This window comes from Podarcis pityusensis (assembly GCF_964106645.2).
Source record: "Podarcis pityusensis genome assembly, chromosome: 12".
Classification (NCBI taxonomy): Eukaryota; Metazoa; Chordata; class Lepidosauria; order Squamata; family Lacertidae; genus Podarcis; species Podarcis pityusensis.
In genome coordinates, this window is record NC_138037.1 from 12,055,876 (window position 1) to 12,075,468 (window position 19,593).

General features: G+C 43.9%; 1 protein-coding gene across 6 annotated transcripts in view; it reads left to right on the plus strand.

The window, feature by feature from the left end:
• Positions 1–19,593, plus strand: part of DPP6 (dipeptidyl peptidase like 6) — a 483,312-nt gene that overhangs the window by 324,705 nt on the left and 139,014 nt on the right. For all 6 annotated transcript variants that reach the window (XM_080974041.1, XM_080974043.1, XM_080974040.1 and 3 more), the window contains exons 2-3: positions 12,154–12,268; positions 17,037–17,135. In XM_080974041.1, the coding sequence (XP_080830167.1) occupies positions 12,154–12,268; positions 17,037–17,135 (214 nt within the window). The remainder of the gene's footprint in view (positions 1–12,153; positions 12,269–17,036; positions 17,136–19,593) is intronic.

Genomic DNA, 19,593 nt, shown 5'->3' on the forward strand with positions numbered 1-19,593 from the left:
AAAAGGCCTCCATTCCTGTATAAAAAGTTCATCATTTTGATCTCTTGGGTACAGACCTTTCTAAGGGAGTCTCAGCCTTGTGTCTGTGAGTCCTGATTGGGCTGCATGTGCCAACCAATCCCCTTCCAGTATTCAGTCATGAGCTTAAGTCATGGTGTCATCCATTTACTGCACTGATTCACTGAGAGGTTGGGGAGAATCTTGTCGCCCCCTCTATTTCTGGACTTCAGGCAGGAGTGCCACGGCTTTTACAGTCATAACAGCACCAGCCACTCAGAAGAGGGAGGCATCAGCAGGTTCGGAGACACCCCTAAAAGAAATGTTAAGGAAAGTATTCCAAAAGCAGACCAATAAGGACTCAGTGGCTACAGAATGCTGACTGATAGTTGAAGGTGGCAAGAGGGGGAATAGGAAATTGGGTGATAGGACAAAGTGAAAGGTGTCAGGGCATTTTGACACCCAGACACACACACTCTACAGATATGGGTCCCCACCCTGTCCCCGCCATCGTGCCCGTGCTGCCGCCATCTCCATCACAGCAACTGTACCCTCACAACAGCAGGATGTGGGTGGCACTGTGGTCTAAACCACTGAGCCTCTTGGGCTTGCCGATCAGAAGGTCGGCGGTTTGAATCCCCACAATAGGGTGAGCTCCCATTGCTCTGTCCCAGCTCCTGCCAACTTAGCAGTTCGAAAGCACACTAGTGCAAGTAGATAAATAGGTCCCACTGTGGCAGGAAGGTAAACTGTGGCGTTTTCGTGCACTCTGGTTTCTGTCACGGTGTCCCGTTGCGCCAGAAGCGGTTTAGTCATGCTGGCCGCATGACCCAGAAAGCTGCCTGAGGACAAACGCCGGCTCCCTCGGCCTGAAAGCGAGATGAGCGCCGCAACCCCATAGCTGCCTTTGACTGGACTTAACTGTCCAGGGGTCCTTTGCCTCTTTACCTTTTTTTACCCTCACAACACAGCGGCAGCAGCAAGGGCGTGGCACAAGCAGCAGTGAGGTTGGTAGAGGGCTGGATCCGCTGCCTGAGGCAAATGGCTTCTCCTCACCTTATGCACAGGCTACTCCTCAGTAGTGTATCCTGAAAAAGGGTGTGGCTGGCAGTGAGCAGGAACACTCTGCACTGCAGGTCCTGTTTGATTGTTTATTATTTTTCAGGCCATCTGTGGCTCCAGGGAGCACTGATGTTCCTCACTTCCTTCAATGTGCCTAAATCTAGGTCAGAAAACCAAGAGGCGGCCATTTACCAGTCAGTCATTTACAGCCCTCTGTCCTATGCCTGCCGTTGAGCTGCTTGCAGTGAAGGAACGAGCAAAAGTAGTGTCCGATTCTGGGCAGAAGAACTTTGCCAGCGCAAATGTGCACCAGTACTTGGAGGGGGGGGGAGAGAGGTTTACGTGCATCACAGCTACGCTAAAGCAAGAAGCCCAGTGGGGTGTTTGTGTGCATGTGTGGAATCTAAAGCTCTGATCTATATGTCCTGCAAGTGGTGCACCGCAGAGATAAGGGCCAGGTTGTTAGTTATCGTTGCGGAAGTCCAGCTGCTTTTTTTGAATTAAGGGTTTTGCTGTGATAGTGTTTGAAAACCCTCCATTTTAGATCTTTTCTTACCATTTGCAGCATGACCTGTAGCTGCTCCTCACTGGGACAAATGTAAGGAATGTTACGGATGCTTACTGTATTTTTCCATCTATAAGACTAGGTTTTTTTCCTTAAAAATTAGTGTCCAAAATTTGGGGGCGTCTTGTACACGAGGGGCATCTCCCCCATTTTCTTAAATTGGAGTCCCCAAAAATAGGGAGTGTCTTATACATGGGGGCATCTTATAGACAGAAAAATATGGTATATGTTTATATGACAGCCAAGTGATACAACAGTGCAGCCAAGTTTACCTGCAGCAGAAGTAGCACTCGGATGTGCCAAAGGTAGACCCTCTGTTTTTAATTCATTTTTCTTTCCACGGGATTGCTAGTGGATTGCTAGTTTTTTAACTGGTTTTGATATGCAAATGATGTTCATTAAATATTTCCCCTACATAAATCCTTTGAATACATCAGAGGTTTGTTAATACTCTGTACTAAGTTGACTTCTTAGCAAGAAGCTTGAGGGCTTTGTTCTTTGCAAATTCTGATAAAAACTGACCTGACCCACTTATTTCTTTAAACAGTTTATATACTGTTTAGCTACAAGCGTCTCTAAGCAATGTACAATAAATAAAATACAGAAAAGATTTTAAAAAATCAGTAAAAAATCTAATGTCCAACTAAAATATCATGGATGAATGTGTGGATTGGATTTAGTGTTTCTCCAAATTTTCCGTTGTGGTGCTCAGTTGTTGTTTTTGGGTTGTTGTTTTTTAAATACCAAACTGCATACAAAATATATATTTGTTGTTTGTTATACTATGGGGGAAAATACATTATCATCATCATCATTATATGTTGCAAACTGTTTTGAGAACTCAGTAGTTGAAACCAGGTGTTTATGCTGAAATTTAACAAATAAATAAATTTGCAGAAACGGGAGTTAAACTTATCTAGCTGTTGTTTCAGAGGTTTTGCCCCCAACGCTTGCTTTCAATGAGCAACACACAAATCACCCATAAGCCCCTCAAAGACTTTGAGAATCACTGATTTGTGGCCCAATCTTATGCTTCGCAGAGCAGCAACCACATTCCATATTAAACAGAGATGAGATACTAATATGCATATAAATATGATTCTTTGAAAAAAAATAAAATTTTAAAAAGGAATGAGAGAGGTTAGTCATAGGTAATAGGTGTGTTTTAGCTGCATGTTTTGTTTATTTTCAAGATGATTTAAAGGGCAAATTGAAGCAGTGATTGGAGAGCATTTGTCTGAAGTTGGCTGGAGATGTATCCTATGGTCATCTAGGTGACAGTTTTTTGGCTGGTTGGAGATAAACATGCCAGTAATGATTTCACTGACAGCCTCCTGCACTGGAAGGGTTCCAGACTCCATCCATCCGATCATCCTTTTCACATTCAGAAACTGTGCCATCTTGGATCCGGATAACAGGCACTATCACATTAAAATACAGGCTTCTGGCTCTGTATTAGAAAGTGATGCAGACAGAAGGGAGTTAACACCTGAGCAGGTTGGGTAATGTGGTGTTTTGCAAGCAGACACTAATAGGTACAAATCTGACTTTCTCTTCTTCTTTTTCAAAAAGTGCTACATATGGATGTAAGAGAGCTGTGCTCAAGCTTTGAAACTGGTTGTTTTACACATCAAATTCTGGGCCAATTTGAAGCTATTATGTAAGCAGGAGAAAATGAGTCAAGCAACAAAGAAAGCGGAGAAGCCGTGCAGCAAGATTTAACGCAGTTTCGATTAATACGCAAAGGCCATTTAGGCCTTGCTTTAATTATTCAGCATTACACAAAGTACAAAGCAAGTGTCTAAGAGGATCACTTGCTCATTATATATGTATTGCTGATGCTTTGTTAAGAGCTGAAACTTTGCACACCCAATTTGTGTGTGGGCTTTTTTCCTCGGATTAGTAACAGTGTGGACTCCAGTGTCGTTGATAATAAAAGCAAAGTGGGTTCCTTGAAATTAGAAGGTGGGGAATTAGCCCTTCTTTCTTTAGGTTTTGTATAATTAGATGCAGTCAATAAAGGATGACAGCTCTTCCCCGTGGTTAAGTCTCACTATTTGAGCCCCACTCCCCAGAAAGCCTATCTATCAAGAGTCTGGCTGAATCAGACCCAAGTTCTGTCCAGGTCCACAACTTCCTTTTTTGCAGCAACCAGACAGATACCTCTGGGAAGCTCACAAGCAGGACATGAGGACCAAAGCACTCTCTTAACTCCCCAGCAACTAGCATTCAGGGGCATGCTGAATATATTTTGTAGCCATTATTATCCTTAGTCTCCATGAAGTTGTCTAATCCCTTAAATTGGTGGCCATCGCCACATCCTGCCACAACAGATTCCAGTAGGGTTGGTTCAAGGAAAAATATAGATACATAAAGGAGAATTCCTGGATGCCAAGAGAGAACTCCAGCAGAGATTTAAAGTCAATAATATGCAGTACAAGTGAAGCATGGAAAGATAGGCTGATAGACCTTTAAAATATGCCCTTTAAAGTGAGTTCCAAAGTTTTCCTCTTTCCCAGCATATAAAAAGACCGCACGTTTGATAAGTTAAAAATGGTTTACTTGCAAACTCTCAAAAGGCCAGGTTCATGTGCTTTTCCATACAGCATTCAGAAAAAGTTACACAGGCAGTAATGCTTGGCTTAGTTACATTGGTGAAAGTTCCTAAATTATTGGAATAGGAACTCAAGTGTGGCTTGTGAGAGCCATGCAGTCTGAGCTGGAGCAACCAGCTCAAACCTCTTCACATATCGAGCTTCTCATGTAGACTGGGGAAACAATAAGTTTGATTGCCCATTTCCTCCGAAGGTAAGGGAAGTGGGCATAGCTAAGTCTGGCAGGACAGCTTATTTTATGGTATTAACTCCTTCATGCATTAATTAGACTTAAGCATGTTGGTAATATGAGGCTGGTTATTCCAAAGCTTTTCCCTCTCCACTTTCTCCACACATGGGTGGGTATTTGTTTTTTGTTTTGCATTTCTTTGATGTCCACCCCACTTACGTATTTCCACCCACCCACCCTAAAAGTCCCAGAATTAGCAACCTTTCCTCTTGGGGTGCTTTTCTAGCCTCTTAAGAGTTATGATGACCCTTTTCTGCAACGAGAATTATTCTCTGTAATCCAAATGTGGTCACATTTTAGATTTGTATAAAGGCATTGCAAATATTGTCAATTTTTTATTCCTTTCCTAATGATCCCTAGCATGGAATCCAGCTTTTTCACAGCTGCTGCATGCTGGGTCGATGTTTTCATTGAGCTATCCACCACGAACCCAGTGATCTTTGGCACAGTTTTTTTTTAATGACCTTCATCCAAGGTTGGGGAGGGCTGAGTTCTTGAAGCGTTTAGCCTGCTCCAAAACTTTTGCTAGCCAGCTGTTTCAAAGAGGTACTAAATCTGCATAACTAACAAGTGTGACAAATTTCTTCCTGGTGAGATGTTAGAAGTGACAGCAAAGTGACAACTGAACATGACAGCAATGTTGGAAATTTTATCATGCTTGGTCTCACAAACAGATTTTTTTATGCGGGGACATGGGCTGGAAAGACCCTTTCTTAAATTCTGTTCCAGATTATAACACTCTGCTCTGGTCTGGCCAGGTGAGACCCTGCAGAAGGCTGGACCAGGTCAGTCAGAGTTAGATCAACCAGGAGAAGAGTGTAACTGCCCACATTAAGAGTTGCCAAGCTTTTAGGGTCCAGGGGTCTTCTGCAAATGACAGACACAAACCCTCCAAGAGAAGGCTTCGTTTAAACCCCACTTCAGCATGGAGGGGGCAGTGCAAGTGGGGTTTAAGATGGGTGTCAGGGAATGTATCTGCTGACTGCATGTCCACCGATAGGTGCTGCATTGATGAGCCATGAAGTACATTGTAAAGAAAAATAACAATGGGGTCCCTTTTTTTTGGCTTTCTCATTCCTGGGCCTAAACATTTGCATTTCCCTGCTTGCTACCACTATTCTCCCTAATTGCCCCCCATATATGTTAGGACTAGAAAATTCTGTACAAATGAAGCCTGAGATCCAGATCAGCTCTCAAACAAATACATTAAAAGTGCCCTAGGCACAACAGATTTGTAAGAATATTGGGCCTTGGAATCATCCGTTTTAATATATTTTATAAAATCTCACAGCTTGTCACAGTGCCCAGGAAACTTCCACTGACTTTGAATGCCTTTAAATCAGGCCACCTATAAATACTTTATTCGCGGCCATGAACCCAATTACCCTCAGGTTCTCCGTTCCCCTTAGTGCAGCTGTGGCAGAGAAATTTATTAACTTGTAACTTTTATTTTAAGGATCGTACATTGTAGGGGGTGTTGTAGCGTTCAGCTTGGATGCGAGAAACCCAGATTCATACTCCTGTCATCCACAATGTACATGGTGTGGCCTTGGAAATCAAGCAAAACAAAGCTACCCCATGGGCCTGAGGTCAGGAGAAAATGAAAAAAGCAGGCCCCTCTTCTTTGTTTGCGGCCGATGGCAGCCATTTTGTGCTGGCACTCCCGGCACTACCAGCAAGATATGAGTACCAGCAACTCACTTTTCTTACCAAAAAATAAAGTACAATAAATAAGTTTTAACAAGTCCTTTAATGCACTGAGATGTACTGTAGAAATTACTAGCAAAAATCTATCTGAATGCTGATATTTGGTTCTTTCACTTGTTTCCCCAAAGAGTGTCTAAGTACTTCATTTTTCCATTCTGATGAAAAATCTTTTTCAGGCAGGAAGGTAGTACTTCTGATTGTGCCTCCTGAAAATGCATGTAAGGGGAATATTTTGTGCTCTAAATTTTACATAGGAACAGTAGTAGTCAGCAGTCAGCAGTGAGGTTGGATTAGGCTGGTGTGTCTTCCCAATACCTGAATAGCTGCTGGTTACCAAGAGGATGGAGGTAGAGGGGAGGTTGGTGGGGTGTGGGGGCAACACCAGGAACAATGGCGTGGCTGCACCACTGTAATTAAACTGCCCCACACTGTGCCTCCCCTCCCTACCACTCTCCCTCTCAGTAACCAGCAGAAACTCCAGCACTGGGAAACCAAGTAAGCAGCAAAGCCTCACCCCGTCCCACTGACTGCTACTACAAAGCATCCTTCCAGATCAGACCAAAGGCCCACCTTAGGGCCAGTGGGAGGAACCTGGGGGAGATGGACCAGACTTCTGATTATTTCTTCTCGGGTGATGCCCACTTGGAAGATGCAGCAGGCCTTGAAAATGGGTGTGTGGACCTGAGGCGATATTCAAAGCAGCAGCACTATACATCTATCAAGGAGAGATTTACAAGGGGAGCAGTGTCATTTGTCACTTTGGGCTAAAAAGCAGTCTATAAATAATCTCCACCATGCCATACCAACCTTGCGCTCAGTGTGTCTGCAGTTCGTGGCTTGCGTTGCAGTCCTGAAGTGCATGGAGAGCATGCTAAGCTCCTTCAAGTCTGACCTGAGCAGCCCCAGCTGTGAGATCCAAATGCTGCATGAGCGTAAAGAGCCATTAAGATATGGTTACCAGATGTCCTTGCTTCCTGGGGACAGTCCCCGGATTTACAAATCTGTCCCTGGACAAAATCCATCCCCGGAATGTCCCCGGATTTCATTTAATGTCCCCGGATTTATATTGTAAGTGTTGTAGATTTATTAGTAGGGAATGAATGCTGTATCATTGGTTCAACAGCACACGACACATCAACTGTGCTACCAGGCTGGCTCCGGGCTGCTGAGACTGCCATTGGCACCACTGCTGAAGGGGAACTGGGGACACCAGTTCAACTGGGGGAACCGCAGACACCCTCCCCCTGCGACCTAAATCGAGCCAGGAGCAAGAGCGCCTGGCCACCCGGCCAACTGCCCAGTGGCACTCCGGGGCCAGGAAAACCCCGGAGCCGACGCAGGGAGAAGGAAGAGAGGAGAAGGAGAAGGAAGAGAGAGGAAGAGGAAGGAGAAAAAAGAGGGGAGCCCCAACCTTGCCGCACCGCTGCCACTGCAGGGGGAGAGGTAGGAGAGCACCGGGAGGGCAAGGAGATGTGGCTGAGCCCAGGCCCGACCCAAGCCTACTCCACGGCAGTTAGCGCTCCAAGAAAGCAGGCCGGGGCCCAGAGGAAGGCCTCTGTGACAGAGGAGACCACTGAAGAGAAGATATCACTTCTTTATTTTTTTAAAAAACAACTTTTTTAAATAACTTTTTCTCTCTCTCTTTTTTTAAAAAAGTGTCCCCGAATTCTTTGAAAAAAAATCTGGTAACCTTACATTAAGAGCCCTGCTGGGTCAGAACAAAGGGCTATCAGATCCAGCATTCTGTTCTCACAGTGCCCAGCCAGATGCCTCTGTGAAGCTTGCAAGCAGCGCATGGGTACAACGTCTCTCTCGCTATTCATGTTCCTCAGTGCGTGGTATTCAGAGACACATTGCAATGCCTGTCTCCTGTTCATGATTCTCTGCAACTGAGCCTGGAGGCAATATAGCCATCACGATGAGTAACCATGGATACCCTTATCTTCCATGGATTTCCACAAACATGGACATTTTACAGATTGGGAAGTAGGCAATGCTAGAAATTCTTAGAGATGTTTTTGTTGGGAACTTTTTACAATTCTATGATTCTGTGTAAACCGAGGTGGTCAGGCTTTCCAAAGAAACAGTTCCCTCTTATACACTCCATGATGGAACCATCAATGAACCATCAATGCTCCCTAGATGTTTAAAAGGAGGCCAGAATTGAATTATTGCTGGACTTATTTAACCTAGATCAAAGAATCCCTAATGAGGGAGGGGCACATCAATTCTCAAGAAGTTGGAGAGTGGATGAGGGCATGATATAATGAATTAACCAGTGGTAATCATGAAATTGAAATGGAAGCCATAAATCTTTGAAAGAATTCTTGAGTCATGGAAATTATTTTAAGCATTTTTCCCTACCTTCTAGGATGTTCCTACAGGAAGCAGATATGATTAGGCTCCAGCTCCAGAAATATGCACTGTTGGTTTTATAATGTGCTGTTACCATCTCCACCCATGGCAAATGGCCCATAGAACATAAAAGGAGGATTTATGGTGTATCTTTTCAGCATTCACATAGGGCAGATGGAAAAATAATCTGAGCTGTGCAGTTTAAAGCAGCTCAGCCAAATATTTCTTAGTAGAGCTTGATTATAATCTTTTCCCCAAGACTTTTCCCCCCAACAAATATATTACTGAGCATCGATCTGGCTTCTGCAAGACTTACTTAAGAATAACAGCATGCATTTCTAGATTTATATGTAAACTAGATGTACATTTAATATTACTTCATTCACCCTGTGAGGTCCCCCCCACCCTTTAAAATAATAATAGTAATAATGTCTGAGCATCTATCAAGGCTGGTTGTTTTTAAGCACTGAATTATAGCGTTAGGTGCTTAGTATAGTATCATTATTTCAGTTTCTACTGCTGCTATTGTGATGATCTAGGCTACTCTGAAATATCCAGATGAATTTCTTAACTCAAGTGGACTATCAGGAAGAAACTACCTGTGAAGCTAAAGGCTGTCACCTGTAGTTGAGTGCCTGTTTTGAAAATGATAAATATCAGTCAAGGGTGGGATAAGGTCCACAGCATGTTACAGGTGGTGGGTTTTAACCCTTTCCTACACAAATGGCATTTAGATTTTCTATATATATAAAAATACCCATCAGATGCTCTTAGCCCAGGGCAGGCAAACTCCCATTAGTGCTAACTGAAGCTTCCCTCTTCGGGATATTTTCTTCTCGGTCACAGTGGGTAGAAAAGGGTTGAACTCCACTGCCTCCATTTGATGGTCCTGATCCGCCCACTTCTTCCCCCTTTCAATTTCAGTGGAGGGTGGTTCATTAGGGGTGAATAGGGCACTGGCCCACCAAGCTGAGTTTGCCTTCAGCCAGCCCACAACTGCCTTCTTCCATACAGTACTTAGAACCAGGCCAAGGGGGTGATGGCCCTGCCTGACAGCTTCCCCCTCATCGGTCTCAGTGTTGTCCTTGTAGAGCTCAGCAGAGTGGGGGAGGAGGGGGACAAAACTGTAAGTACTTGCCTCTAGTGCCCCCTGCTGTTGGGCTCCTTGCCTTCTGCCATATCAGTCCCAATGGGCCCCACTCACCACTGTTCGTTTTGGAAACCTTGCACATGACTACAGATGATGCACCGTGCGCAGTTCTCTCCTTATAAGGAATGTGGCTGTGTAAAACGGAGACAATTAGTCCTCTGGCTCCCAAAGTGCGGTTCGCAAATGCTGGTTACCTACTTGGGCCCAGGTGTGTTTCCTGTTCCTTGTTCCTCCAAGTAAATAAAATGAAGCGCTCCTGAGTCCAGAATTTTTTTGTATTTATTTCATGGCCTTGTAACAAAAATGCTAGATATTCTGCTTTATGTCAGTTACCTCACATAAAATGAGGCCTACCATTCTGCATGTTGAAAGTTTTTCCCCTAAATGTAGAAAATTACAATTATTTAGTTGATTGCTGTATTTTTATTAGCACTGGGGAGACAGTGCCATTGCCCTCCTGATATTATTGTTGTTGTTGCTGTTGTTTTTCATGGCACTAAAATGTGTTGGATCGCCTTTGATTCAATAAAAACCAAATAGGGATAAAACTAGCACAAAACCTTGGCACCAGTTTGGAGTCAATCGGGCAATGTTGGGTTTGGGGCTACACCTATGGCTCCCTGTTTGTCAGTTTGGGGGGTGACACAAAACGTGAGGTTTGTGGCACAAACTAGCACAAAACTTTGGCAACAGTCTGGAGTCTTATCAGACAAGATTGGACTTTTGGGCATTAACTTGTGACTCTGGTTTCCTGCATCAATAACTTGGGGGGGGGCAGCACAAAACACGGGGTTCATGGCACAAAACTAGCACAAAGCTTTGGCATCTGTTTGGAGGGTATCCAGAATTTCAGGATCCCATGTTAATGAAGCTGTGTTAGATCTGGGGTTGCTGTCTCATTGTGTAGCAGTAGTAGTTATAAGGGTTGTTGAGATCTCACTTGGATTGCCTACTTTTCTTCAGTTTGTCCTGAAAGTCACCCTAACCACCCTCTTTGATGTCTCAGTAATAGGCAACCATTAATGCAGGTGAGCCAACTCACAGCTGCTTAAGCATTGCCCTCTCTTGATCATGGGGCTGCAACATTGCCTTTGTCCCTGGCTGGGAGGAGTCGCTGCATCTAATAGTTTCTGCCATTCTCTTTTAGATTTTTCTGCTAGTTTTAAAGAACCAAAAACAGCAGCATGCATGCATTTGGGTCTAAAGGGTTTTTTGATTATTTGAGAAGTTGATTAAGGCTTTGGCAGCCTACTCACATTGGCACCAGCTGCCTCTCTGATTCCCCCTCTCCTTTTTGACCTCTATTGGGTTGTTGTTTTTTAATGTGAAAGGAAGGGTTGGCTGTGAACAGAGATAACAAAACCCACATTGTTTTCCTGACTCTTTGGCTAACATTGGCACGCATTAGGGAAATCACTAAATCTCCATGCCCTTTGCTGCGAGATTAAGATAGTGGTTGTTCTTTGCCTCTCAAGGGTAGGGGAAGGGTGAATCTATTACAATTTTCAAAATGCCTTTACCACAGTGCATAGAATTTGCATATATAAATGCATGTTGCTGATCATTTCCCCTTAATTTTGTTGCTTTGAGGGTTTCTTTTTTTTTAAAAAAAGTATGAAATTTCCCAACTCATTCTTCCTCTTATTTTCCTTCTTCAGAAAATTACTTGCTTTTTTCAAAATCTTCCTCTGCTGCCTGCCACCCAAACCAAAGCAACAGAGTAGGAAATAGTATAAATAATGGGGGCCTCTATGCTGGCTATCCAACATGCTGGAATGGAGCTAAGCAAGAAGGATGTGGTGCTTTTGGTCCTCTAAATCAGGCTTCCTCAACCTCGGCCCTCCAGATGTTTTTTGGCCTACAACTCCCATGATCCCTAGCTAGCAGGACCAGTGGTCGGGGATGATGGGAATTGTAGTCTCAAAACATCTAGAGGGCCGAGGTTGAGGAAGCCTGCTTTCAATGTTGCTGAACTTCATCTCCTATCACTGACCACTTGCCACACTGACTGGGGTTGATGGGAACTGTAGTTCAATAACCTCTGGAAGGCCACAGGATCCTCACCCCTGCAATAAAGGGTTCTCCAAGGTAGAGGGATAAGGTACTATGTAAGTGGATCCTAAACTATTATCCATAAAACTAAAGTCTCATTGTGACATCAGAGCAGCTCAGTCAATGGCAGACAGGTGGTCCAAAGCCCCTGCTTGCTGGTCCTTGTACAGCAGATTTGAACCACCAATGGTTAAAATACCAAATCTCTTATTATTGCAATTTGGTTTGTCCCATGCTGCCTTGCTCTCCTAGCTACTTACGCAAATATATCTTTGCATCTGCAACAAGCAAGCTTACAGCTGCCCCTATGGCTACTGAACCTAATTGCTAATTGACTAGATTCACCTTATATCGTGTTTGGATGCGTTTGTTGCTCATGGCCTCTGCTTAACCATTCCCTTTTTTCTTTTGCTGTTTGCAGGAGCTGGTGGGGAGCAACCCTCCACAAAGGAACTGGAAAGGAATTGCAATTGCGTTACTTGTTATTCTGGTTATCTGCTCCTTGATTGTCACTTCAGTTATCTTGCTGACACCAGGTATTTATATAACCTTTAGTTTTAGTTGCTGCTGTTGTTGTAATTTCAGTGTCTTTGGAAATGCATTTTAAAAAGGCAGGGGCCTGATTAAACTGAACTTGACGGATAGATCAATCAGATGGAGAAAATCTCTCCCCCGCTCTTTTAATCTTGAAAGCAGGGGTGTGCTTCGCTGTGTTTTTTAATGATACCGAACATGGAACAGTGATGCAGTTAGGTAATTTTAGACTAGGATTTAATGGCCTTACTGGGGCAGGAGGGCCCTCTAGATGGTAAGAAAGAGCTGCTGTGTTTAGGGGCTTTCTTGCTCAGTTATTTCTCTAAGAGAACGTATTATGCACTGCCCAGAAGAAAGGCAGCTACGCAACAGCTACATGGCAGAGAGAAATTCAAGGGATGAAGTTTACTCCTTGAGTTGCTGTCTCTCAAGCAGATGTTAGTTGAGGAACCTCAAACCCAGGGATCAAATGCAACCTTCTGCACCTCTCTGCCTGCTTGTTGGGGCATTACGCACACCCTTACCCTTTCCCCAGACCACATCTCTCATGAGCCCTCCTTCAGTATTTTTGCCTGGTTGGAAAGTGTCCTTCAACTCTGATAATGCCTCTTTCTTGCCTGAATGGAGGCTAGAGAGAGGTAGGTGGGTGGATGTGTACAAACAAGCATACTGTACAAAGGTAAAATGCACATTCATTCTCTGCCAACTTTTGATGTTGACCCTGCCAACCACTGTCATGCGGCCCCCATAAGGTTGCCAAGAACAGAATGTGGCCCTCAGGTTGACAGTTGTCCCTCACCCCTAGGTTGGAGGCATAGCTGCCTTGTCAGGAAAAGAAAAAGTGACGCCCTTATCAGACTTCAGCTACATTGATAAATTAAATTAACTCATTCAGCTCAAGTAAGTCCCTAGGAAAGATGTTCTTCCCTGGAAAGTTAAGTGGAAAAGGCAAGAAGGTTAGGCAGGGTGATCCCATGAGACCACAGTTTTCTGCTGTACGTAAGAGAAAGGCTGTGGAGATAACCATTTGCCAACAAATAATATTCTTTAATGCTAGAAAAACACCATTTTAAACCTAAGATCAAAAGCAGAACAAGGCAGAAAAATAACATAAGAGATTTCATGGGAGAGGGGGGAGAGAATATTCCTTGTTCTGATACTCAAGGAGTGGGTAAAAAGGAAGAGGAAATAGAATGAAGAACTATCTAATCTGATGACATGTCTTCAGAATTGTCCCATGCAAAAGTAATGTCTGCCCTAACTAGAAAAACATTCCAGGCAGGGAACCTGTGGCCCTTCGGATGTTAGCCCCAGACATGAGAACTGTGGCACATGAACATCTGCAGGGCTACAGGTTCCACTTTCCTGAAGTTGGTTTGTAACCCTCAACATTGTTCTCTGGCACTGTCAGCTGTAGCAAACGAGCTGAGAGATTTGAACTGGGGTCTCCTTGCCTCACAGGCACAATCTTAGACATGCTGCCCTTTTATTTCAGTCTCATGAAGTTATGGCATCACGCTGCTCATCGGGGTCCCTTCCAACTCTGCAATTCTGTGATTCTATCCCACTCTCCCAAGCGTTTCTGCACTGGCACACTAAGTCTTAGGACTAAACCATTATCATGTTGCAAGTGGTGGTTTGTGTGCCTGTTACCGAAATAATGCATGCTTCATGGCTAGATCTTAAGTGGCTGAAGTACCTTGGGACCAGTGAAGTAAAAAGCCATTTTCTCCTCCATTAATTGGCTCAATGGAGTCTGTTTATGGCACCTCTAAACAGGGATGTGTTTAGCCTGCATAACAAGTTAGCACTAAACAATGGGAAAGATGTTTAGTGCTGCAAGGCTTCTCTGATGTGCTTAGATATAAACACCCTGATTCTAAATGCATTGGCTTGGAATCTGTCCCATTGGTTCCAATTTAGAGCTGTGTGCAAATGTCCTCTCGAAATTTTACACTCTATTTTAGTACAGAGAACTCGTGGATGGGGGAAGCATTTTGCTAAATAGGGTTTGAGCAATTCTCCAACGTTTTTCTCAATGTTGTGCTCGCGTGATTTGCAATGGCAAGAGCGTAGCTGCTCTGCCCCAACTTAGGCCTCTCCCCGCCTCCCATTCATTAAATACAGTTTGCAAAAGATAACGTAATATAAAAACATTAAAATATATTGAAAAGATACATAAAAAAACTGTTGGCACTATGATCACCATTTTCCATCTTTGACAGTGCTCTAGACCTGGCATTGTCCTAGAACACTGTGGGGCAAAGCCGGGGAAGAGGTGCAAGGCTCTGCCAGGGTCCTAGAGCCCTCCCAACTCCTTCCCAAAGTACTAACTAGGCTTGGGAAGGAGGCAAGAGAACTCTAGGATGCCTCGCATCTCCTTCCCCAAACCCAGCTTCTTGCTTACCGGGCTTTGAGAAGGTGCCCTCCTCAGCTCAGCCTCCTGCACATGCACACTGCTCACACAGCCCTAAATCCACCCCTTGTGTGTAGATAGTGCACTGAAATCCACAGCTTGGCTAATGCCCATTTTAATTTGGGTAGCAGAGGTGGTGCAATTAGCACTTTTTTATTTTAAAAAAGAGGAAAAATTGAAAAGATGAGAGCAGCAAGAGAGAGAACCAGTATATGCAATTACAAAATTAGAAATGGGTCTCACTTAGCATATATGGACCAAAAGTAGGTCTCTCTGATGTGGAAATGATACAGGAGCCAGGGGTCCTGTGCAGGAACTGGTTATCTGCTAGCTAGAGGGTCCTGTGCAGCTGGAGAAAACATCTAAGAATGGGAACCTGTGACTGCCCAGATGTCAGCCCCAGCCACAAATGAGCTGGGCCAGTGCTCAGGAATTATGCCAGTTGTAGTTATGTAGTCTATCTGTGAATTATTTCACAGGATCCCCATGGAGGCCAGTCATCAGAATTGGCACGCAGCCAGGAAGGGATGCTGAATCCATGTTATTAGGCCACTGAAGTATTATCTTAGGGTTGCCGTATTTCAAAAAGTGAAAATCCAGACAGAAAAGTTGTTGAGCTGTTGTTGTTGTTTTTTTAATTTTGCCCAAAGTTGTTAAGCAAAGAAATTGGACATTTTTGAGGTATTTTTGAGGAACATTGGCAAAAATGACACTACCGACATCAGTTGCCATACATCCAGATTTTCCTAGACATTTAGCCGATTTCCACCCGGACACTGCTTTCAATTGCAGTCCAGGAAATGGACTTGGGATGGGGAGTAATTCTTTTTGTTGTTGTTCATTAGAAATCTACAGTGACATCACTGGCCTATTGCGTAAATATGCTATGCGACCACAAGAGGGAAATCATCAGAGTTTGTGCTGGACGAATTATTAAGTAGTGGCAAACAAACTAGAAGCTTCAGGGATTAATCAGGGAGTGTAAACTGTGCTGAGGTCATCCTCCCTACCATCTTGCTGTGACAGCATCTGTACACTTCAGAATTTTGGGCACGTAATTTGTGGTTTGACAGTCAAAGTGTTAATTGATTTTTTTCTCTCTCTTCTGTTGACCTGTCCTTAATGAATGTGAACATTCATTAGAAATCATTTGGTAGAAATCATGTGTGGTGCCATTTTTTGCTTTCAAAAATGAGTCCCTGTGCAATAAAAATGCAGGAATTCAAAATATGTAGTTGCATGGTGTTAACATAAAAAAGGATAATTGCCATGGGTGTAGCTAATGTATATTTAATCAGAAAACATGCATCTGGGGGAGGAAAATTGTAATGCTATCACATTATGAGATAAAACCTGAACTACCCCTTGAAGCATTTGCCCAAAATAAAACTGATTATTAATATGTATAACTCATTGCATCCCTGTTCATAAGTCCAATCAGCTGCACGGCTGATGTTTGAAATGAATGGGGGCCTCTTCACCATATGGCAACAACCTCAAAGAAACCTCTGGCTCTTCAACACTTCAGTGTGGCTTCTTGAGCTACTCAAAAGCCCCCAAGTCACAGTTTAATGCAACCCTCTCTCCTAAGATGGAGTATCCCGTATCAAAAGCTACCCTGGTGTTCACTTGTCTAAAATCCTTCCTCAACCTGGTGCCTTCCAGATGTTTTGGATCACAACTCCCACCAGCCTCTCTGGCTGGGGCAGATGATACTGGTTGCATAAAACATCTGGAAGACACCAAGCTGAAGAAGGCTAGTTCAGGATAACTTTGCAAGATGGTTTCCAAGAATGAATTATTGCTACTATGATTTATGGTTTAAAACCTGCTGGATAGCCCAGTTGGTTGGAGCGTGATGCTGAAAACACCAAGGTTGCAGGTTTGATCCCTGTAAGGGACAGCTGCATATTCCTGCATTGTAGGAAGTTGGACGAGATGATCCTCAGGGTCTTTTCCAACTCCATGATTCTACTTTATAGATTCTCTCCCCACCCCATATTAAACAAATGGGCAGCTGCATCTGGGGACAGGAGAGACATGGGGCACGATACTTGCACTGTTTCCACTATTGCTTCACATGCAGTCTACTGTGCTGGATCAGTGTAAGAGGAGCTTTCGCTTCCATGCACACTGAGGCCATTTCCAACTTGAACTGGACCACAATCCACAGGACCAACTTTTACTCTGGCATAGAAGTCTACCACACTTCTCATGCACATATTCCCAAATATCGGTCAGTTCAAAATGAAAAGAGATAACTGGTCTCATTTGCTGAATGTGCAGATAAAATTGCAAATTAGCAGTAATGGATGGGCATTTTTCTTCTTCTCCCCCTTCTGGATGTTTTACAGTCGAAGATAATAGCCAGTCTCAAAAGAAGAAGATTACAGTGGAAGATCTGTTCAGCGAAGATTTCAAAATTCATGACCCAGAGGCTAAATGGATAAGTGGTGAGTCTTATAACCATATATGAAAATAACTTCTGTTACCTCTTGCTCCACTTCTGTTTCAAATACCTTTCCCGCCACCCCTTTTGTTTCATTTCCCTGCTTATCTGAGCAAGGTTTCACAAAGTGACTCATCTGAATAGCTGGCAGATCAGAGCAGGGAGAGGGGGATATATTATTGTCATGCCATAGAAAACGGGAGCTATTTGTACCGTAATTCTCGTAGGATTTTCAAATTATTATTTTTTTTAAGAAAACTTACCGGAAACACGTGGGAAGATGATAGCAAGAAGGTTTTTCTAAAAAAGGTAAGGGACCTTGAGATGCATGGGAAGGAGGCAGTCACTGATATTGTGATGTGTGCAATGTTGCAATATTTGCTGCTCTTCTTCCTGGTTTAGGGGGCGGAGAAACCCGCTCCCTCCTGATCCTTTGCCCTGAGGCACTCAGAATCTGGCCCCCGCTGCTGCCGCAGGACGAGAGCAGGTAAAGGACCCCTGGACGGGTTAAGTCCAGTCAAAAGCGACTGTGGGGTTGTGGCGCTTATCTCGCTTCAGGCCAAGTGAGCCAGCATTTGTTCACAGACAGCTTTCCGGGTCATGTGGCCAACATGACTAAACTGCTACTGGTCCACGGAGGACCATGACAGAAGCCAGAGTGCACAGAAACCCCAATTACCTTTCCGCTGCAGTGGTACCTATTTATCTACTTGCACTGGTGTGCTTTCGAACTGCTAGGTTGGCAGAAGCTGAGACAGAGCAACGTTGGCTCCACACTGTTGATCAGATTCAAACCGCTGACCTTCCAATCAGCAAGCCCAAGAGGCTCAGTGGTTTAGACCACAGTGCCACCCACACTGCCCTAGACAGGTAGATAGAACCTGACTGCACAGGCAGATAATATTTTAATACTGAACATATGAGGCTGCTTTGAGCTGAGTTGGGGATTTAGTTCCTCTAGGAACTGGCAACTGCTCTCCAAGATCTGAAGAAGAGGCCATTCCTAGGACTTTTCAACCGGAGATGGCAGGAACAGGACCTGGGACCTTCTGCATGGAATGCACATGGTCTGTCACTGAGCTATGCCCTCTCTCGCTATTTATTATTGTAGATATAGATATTGCACAGTTTTTGAAGAATAAAAACTGACTCCTTTTAGAAGAAATTTACCAGACCCTTAAAAATATTATTCAAAGTTTTACTTGCACAACTTTCTTCACAACATCAAGTTTACATCAAAAATATCCATATAATGTCTTGTGCTGTCTAGCACAGGCTCGGCATCTTGCAAAATATGAAATAATCCAAATAGACCTATAAGCAAAGGTCTCTCTCTCTCTCTCTAACAGCATCCATTTCACCTGGAGCTGTTTTTCCTTGGGAGCTTCATTTACATCTTCACTCCAGAGAGTCTTGAGACAAAGGTCACAAAGGCTTCTCCCTTCAAAATGGAGATTTGCAACCAAATACCTTTGTCACCTCACTCACATGTTAGCTAGCAGGAAACAACAATAGTTTGCTTTTGTTTTTTCTATTTTTATTTTAATGGATTTCTTCCATAAGTTGAAAAAATACTCCCACTTTTCACGCACTGGTTTCATACAGAGAAGGATTATACAAGATGCAAAGGTTCTCGAGTGATTCTCGTACTTATGCATTTCTGTATATTCAAACAGGCACTTGGAGTCTGAGTTGATATCACTCAGCAAAGCCTCCATTTCTGTGACTTCTTAGCAGGAAACAACAACAGTTAATTATCAGCTAGTTAACGCTCAGAGAGAGCTCTTCTTGCTTTTCTAAAGTTTCAGTGGAATCTACGGTTTGAGGGGAATTAGCAGACATGGAGAACCAACCTGAGACTGTTAGATTGGGAAGATGCTTTGCTTGTGAGGCTGCAGATTCAGGGGACCTGACGTAACTTGGCTGACCCCCCCCCCCCACCCACAACTCCAGACCCTCCCATCACCCCTGTGAACAGGGGCAGTTGTGCCTCTTGGCAGATACCCAGATTGGCATCATCAGGCCTCCCATTCCCAAGTCCTATTTGTGAGGCAGAAGCTCTGTCCACATGTGCTTTGTTGGCACTCCAGGAAGAGCAGCTATAAACCACTCAGTTGGTCTTTTAGTGGGGAAATCTGAGCCACAAAGCAGTGGTGATGGAAATGAGACAGGCACGTGAACCTTTTCTCTCTTTCTCTCCATGCAAAGAGAAAAGCAGCTGGGGTGAGGGCAGACAATTTAAAGTGAAAGCAATACAGCCTACAGGAATAGGTCCTCAAATCCCACCTGTCCTTTTTTCTGCATTTCACTGCATTCTAATGTGGGTTCCTTTTATTAAGAAATGGTGGAGAAAGTTACACATAGCTATGGCTCTTGTGTCTGGCTGAAGAGAATGGAGTCATGTGTATGGCGGGTTTAGCAGAATGGGATTCATTGACTGAGTTTTCGTTCAGGTTGAAAAG